The sequence below is a fragment of the Ranitomeya imitator genome, chromosome 2 (genome assembly GCF_032444005.1).
Source record: "Ranitomeya imitator isolate aRanImi1 chromosome 2, aRanImi1.pri, whole genome shotgun sequence".
NCBI classification, from domain to species: Eukaryota; Metazoa; Chordata; class Amphibia; order Anura; family Dendrobatidae; genus Ranitomeya; species Ranitomeya imitator.
Genome location: NC_091283.1, coordinates 721,782,541 through 721,788,338, shown reverse-complemented (window position 1 = coordinate 721,788,338; position 5,798 = coordinate 721,782,541). Strand labels below are relative to the sequence as shown.

At 37.7% G+C, this 5,798-nt stretch overlaps 1 protein-coding gene across 1 annotated transcript; it reads left to right on the top strand.

Moving 5' to 3' along the window:
- Positions 1-1,310: 1,310 nt before the first annotated feature.
- On the top strand, positions 1,311-4,990 carry LOC138665579 (putative small proline-rich protein 5). Its single transcript, XM_069753179.1, has 5 exons — positions 1,311-1,469; positions 3,321-3,371; positions 3,481-3,531; positions 4,256-4,291; positions 4,785-4,990. The coding sequence occupies exons 1-5, from the start codon at positions 1,412-1,414 to the stop codon at positions 4,835-4,837; spliced, it is 249 nt and encodes an 82-aa protein (XP_069609280.1). The 5' UTR covers positions 1,311-1,411; the 3' UTR covers positions 4,838-4,990.
- Positions 4,991-5,798: the final 808 nt, after the last annotated feature.

Sequence of the window (5,798 nt, the reverse complement as noted above, 5' to 3'; positions counted from 1 at the left end):
TAATCCGTCGCTGTGCAAAATACTACATGGCTGGGCAATATACGACGTGGCTAGGCAATATACTATGTGGCTGGGCAATACACTACGTGGCTGGGCAATATACTACATGGCTGGGCAATATACTACGTGGTTGGGCAATATACTAGGTGACTGGGCAATATACTACGTGGACATGCATATTCCTTCGTTAGAATCGGGCCACCATCTAGCCTTTAATAGTTACCGTTGAATGATCATACACATTTTTCCAAATCCATTGGTTTGCTCATCATGCAGGCTGATGATTCAGTGGGTATTGAAATCCACATTGGATAGCCACATGTAGTCTGAAGTTCGGGTAAAACATTCTGTGACATGAAGTAGGAGAGAAATTAGAATAAACATCATGAATATGCATGCAATCCATGAAAAAATCCATACATTGATGAAATTGCCTTTTACTCAATAATTTATATGTACCCTCAAATGGGGCTTGTAGAAAATAAAAATTCTTTGTATAGAAAGGAATGCCTCATACAGCTATAGTAGTTTAATGTAAAAATAAGTTACGTAAAATAGTGATTAAATGGGTTATTCATCACTTTTATATACAGGATAGATCATCAATATCAGACTGAAGGGGTTGCAATTCCAGGCACCCCTCTGATCAACTGTTCTCGATGCTTATGGTGGCTGGTTGTGATCAGTTGCGGGAGCTGCACAGCACAGCTCCCTCAACTGTATAGTGGCCGCAGATAGGCACAACACATCTGCCCTTATTCGAATATCCAACTATACAGTTGACGAAGCTGAGCTTTTTCCACTTGGAAACAGCTCACATCCGGACTGCTTTAGGAACATCTGATCTGCAGATGTGCCTGGTTTCCCACCCCCATCTGATCTGATACGACAACCTATCCTAATTATAGGCCATCTACATTAAAGTACTGGACAACCCCTTAAAGAACAAAATTGGGTGTAACATTCAAGAATTAATGTTAGAAAATCGACCATTATGTTTGAAAAGAAACGAGAATTAGTCTGCAATACAGCAAAGCTACACAGACGAAACATCATTCTGTCACTGTAATTAATAATACCTAAATTCATTACATATACTAATCTGAATAATCATATTCGGTGATAACTCATTAAGCCATACATATTACATTTTCTGCATTGTTGTCATGTTAGGCAGCTATTTAGAAAGAACCTCCCTGCCTTTCAGGAGAATTTACAAATATTTTATGCAAATGTAATATGTTTCACAATGCACAGGGTCTCTGAGTAAGGGAGGAAAATATTCTGGAAATTATATTTCATAATTGTCTCCCATGTGTATATAAAGCTAGAGTTGGCAGAGACTAATCATATTGCTGTGATTGCCTGCACCAGTTCTCTCACACTCAAAAGTCGCAGTCTCACAAGAACAATGTCTCAAGTGAAGGGACAGAAGAAATGCCCAGAGCCAGAACCTCAATGCCAGGATCGTAAGTGCCTATTTTGTGTATATAATCTATTGTGCACATAAGTAAATGACATTAGGTTAATTCTATGTTCATGTAAGTAAATGGTATGAAGACAGCCCATACAGGTAAGAACCGATAATATGAGGAAAATTCATCCATCTGAAGCTCATCATTATTACAACTTTATGTCAGACTCATCACATTCTATATTTGTTAGTAAGTGGTTAATATAATAAGAATAATTTTTTAATTTTTATATAGCGCTAACAAATTTTGCAGCGCTTTACAGTTTGCTCACATTATCATCACTTTCCCCGATGGGGCTCACAATCTAAATTCCCTATCAGTATGTCTTTGGAGTGTGGGAAGAAGCCGGATTATCTGGAGGAAACCCACGCAAACACGGGGAGAACATACAAACTCCTTGCAGATGTCGTCCTGGGTGGGATTTGAACCCAGGACTCCAGCGCTGCAGTGCTACCCACTGAGCCACATTGCTGCCCTATATTTGTTACTATGTTATTTTGTCACATCTATATTGGGGGTTCCATGGAAGTGAATGAGAGGGTCCACAGGAAGCTGTCACTTTTATTGTAGGAATGGCAAAGTGACTTCAGCCTCATCAAAAATGCTAATTATGGGGGCAAGGAAGCGGACATTCATTTTTGCAAGGTTATAGACTTGAGATACTTTACCGGCAGTTAGCCAGTATAAGGTTGTCAGCTGTGTGTTCCTCTATGGTGAAACAACCTTGGGAATCACATGAGAACTAGTTATTCTTTTTTGAAGGGAGAGATAATTTGTTTTCAGATTATTATTTGTTTAGATGCTCAGTAGCCAGTCACCTCCGATGGTGGATTACCTCCCAGGCAAACAAAAGAATCAGATGTTGTAATTTTACACACCCTATCCTTCACTCCCTAGACATCATCTGTTTAGGGAGGATTGAAAGACTTCCATTCACATCAGATAGTTGACTGCACAAGGCAGGTTCTTTTACCTGGATTTATCATTCTTTTAAAACAACACTGGCGTAACCCGCAATCATACCTTGTCATTCTTGATAGAGTACAAGGCAACAAATGCATTAAGTGGCACACACCGTCATTTTTAATGAATTGCATTGGTGGCCGTAGCCACATCCCATCCAGCACTGACTCTTCCCCAATTCAGTGGACTCCAGAGTATTGAAAGACCTAGCCACAACCTGCCTTCTTCCTCCTCCGTGGTTGATGGCCACGGAATTTTATGGCTAAGTAGGTGGAGGAAGAGGTCAAGGTCGTGCATGCAGTAGACTAGACCAGAACAATATATTTATATATATAAAAAATATATATATATATAAAACACAGAAGTAGGGATAGCAGATGAGTGCTGCTAAACTGAGACATAAATTCAATAAAAAGGGAAGCAATAATACCCAAATAAGTAATAACAAGTAATCTTTATTAAAAATGTAACCAGACATGATTGGTAAAATCTTTTAAAAAGGAGAGTGTGGGTAAAATAACCCCTTATCCCCAAGGACTATAAATACACATATTGTAACAAATATTGCACAGTGATAATACCTATAAATAATGATAAAATAAAAATATAAAGGCACTTTTTGGTATCCATGATAAGAGGGTAAATCCACAAATGGTATCATGATATCTCTGTGTGAGCTATTCTAGAGAATTACGCAGACTATGCCACACAAAAAACAAATCACTTGGGAATTACCCCTTTATATATGGATTGTTGTAAGCCCCCTTTTTAAGGATATTTAAACTGAGGCATAGACATGTGATCGGACATTTATATTTTTTCAATTCTTTTCTCTCTAAAACAAAGTATAATTAAAGTGACTATATATTTCTTTTTTTCCAGCTTGTGAACCAGTGGTACAAGTTATTGAACAAAAGTGCCCTTCTCCCCAAGGTAACAGAGATCCACTTGATCATGTTTATTAGGTGTTAGCATGTATCATATTCTCCCAGCTAAAAGGAATTAATTTGGTTGTTGCTAATCTAAAAATGTCCTTTTCCAGCTTGTGAACCAGTGGTACAAGTTATTGAACAAAAGTGCCCTTCTCCCCAAGGTAACAGAGATCCACTTGATCGTGTTTATTAGGTGTTAGCATGTATCATATTCTCCCAGCTAAAAGAAATTAATTTGGTTGTTGCTGATCTAAAAATGTCCTTCTCCAGGACTTTTTCAGTGGTTGGTAAGATCAAGGGGCTTCAAATTGCTGTCGTCCAAGAAAGGGATTTTGAGGCCACACTTGTTCTTGTCAAAGATTAGGCCCTACTATTAATTGATATTCATAACCTGTCTGATTGTCAAGTTAAAAAACAAAAATACATTTTGAGACTTAACATTTAACAGACTTAATTTTATCAACTGGTATGACACAAAATGTATGCCTATGGAACGTGCGTAGGCTATGGATAGCTAATTCTGTTCAGCCTCTTTCTGCTTATTGCTAGTAAATTTCACTGCACAAAGCCATAATTACACTAAAACATTCAAATGTTCAGTATTTGGTCAGTATTTTACATCAGTATTTGTAAGCCACAACCAGAAGTGGGACAATCAGGAGGAAAGTATAATAGAAACATATGCACCACTTCTGCATTTATCACCCACTCCTGGTTTTGTCTTACAAATACTGATGTAAAATACTGACCAAATACTGAACGTGTGAACATGGCCTTAATGTCATATACAGATCTTTTATTACACTGTGCAATAATTTTTCTCAATACTAATAACTGACAGGTAGCTACATCGGTTCCTAATGAATTATTTCTACTTTATTTCAGCTTGTGTCCCTGAGCCAGTGTGCCCTCAACCACAAGGTAAATTCATATGAATGCTAAGATCATAGTACAATTTAAAATAATGCAATATTACATTTTTTAGCCAGTTCAGAAAACTAAGGAGTGTGTGTGTGAGGTCCACTTCTGAAACTGTTATCCAAAAAGAGGAATTTAAAGCTTCTTCTTCTTTACAAAATTTATGATTAATAACTACCGTAACTTACATTTTTGACCTGTCTGATTGACAAGATATAAAAGACCTCGTAATGTTTATTGAATGATGTGATATCCATTGGGAGCATTAATGTATGCCTCTGGACAGCGGGTAGGCTACAGGTGGCTAATTGTTTTCATTAGCAATTTTCACGGTAAATGTCACATGCACATACGTATGCATGATTTATGACACTGTGCAATAATTTACCACTTGTTACCAGATATATGTAAATATTCGTAAGCGGCAACACTGTCTCTACGATTCAGAGTTATGCTTTATCTAGATACTAATAATTCTTTTTATACTTTATTTCAGAGGTATGCACACAATCTCAGCAAAAAAAAGACAACATTGGTGTCAAGAAGTAAAGAAATTGAAACCTTGGAGAAAGCAGCTGCAGCTTTATAAATGTTATGCCGCTCTATCCACTGTATGTTTGCCTATCATAAATGTATCAATTAAGTTATACTCAATTCACAATACTATTCAATAAATATGGAAACATATCTTAAAGCATAAAACTGTCTTATTGATTTCTGAGATGTTAATAATCACACAAATGACTAATATGAACATAACGGTGTTCATGTGCACAGGGCCGGTTTTAGACAAATTGGGGCCCTGGGCAAAAGTTTAAAGTGGAGCCCCAAATGCTCACATATTGCTCCATCACACAGAAACATTTTACTTGTATTTATATGCGCTGAGTTCAGGCCATTAAACGAGTGTGAGCAACAATATTGAAGTTGTTCCACACTTGTTTCAATTTCACAGAAAACAACCCCTAATACTAAAAATATCTTTATTAACAGTAATTAAAAACAACAAAGTGCATACAAATCCATCATCAAAAGAAAACACTTGAAAATAGAAAAAGAACCTAGGGAGGTGCCTGTCCCTAATAGCCTAACACTTCTCAGTACCCTACCTACCAGCGGAGGTTGGCACCCTAATCCTGCGCAGTGGCGCCCCCGCTCAACGTCGACTGTCCCTTCTAGTCTATTAAACTCTATTAAGAAGGGAAATAGAAAAATGTAGTGAAATGTGGAGGGTGTGGATATCAAGATAAATACTGTCCCTCAAACTCACCCTACCTACCAGCGGGGGTTGGCACCCTAGACCTGCGCAATGGCGCCCCCACTCCTCGACGGCTGTCCCAATATAACTGGCCCTGGCAGAAAAATTTCCGACCCTAGTGATGGTATGGTACTGAAAGATGTGAGAACCAAGTGAACCAGGAGAAAGAAAAAAAAAAACACACTTAGAGGGTATAATAACCCCAAAAAATAGATAATGTTAGGATAACACCCAAAATTTTGGCTATATTAA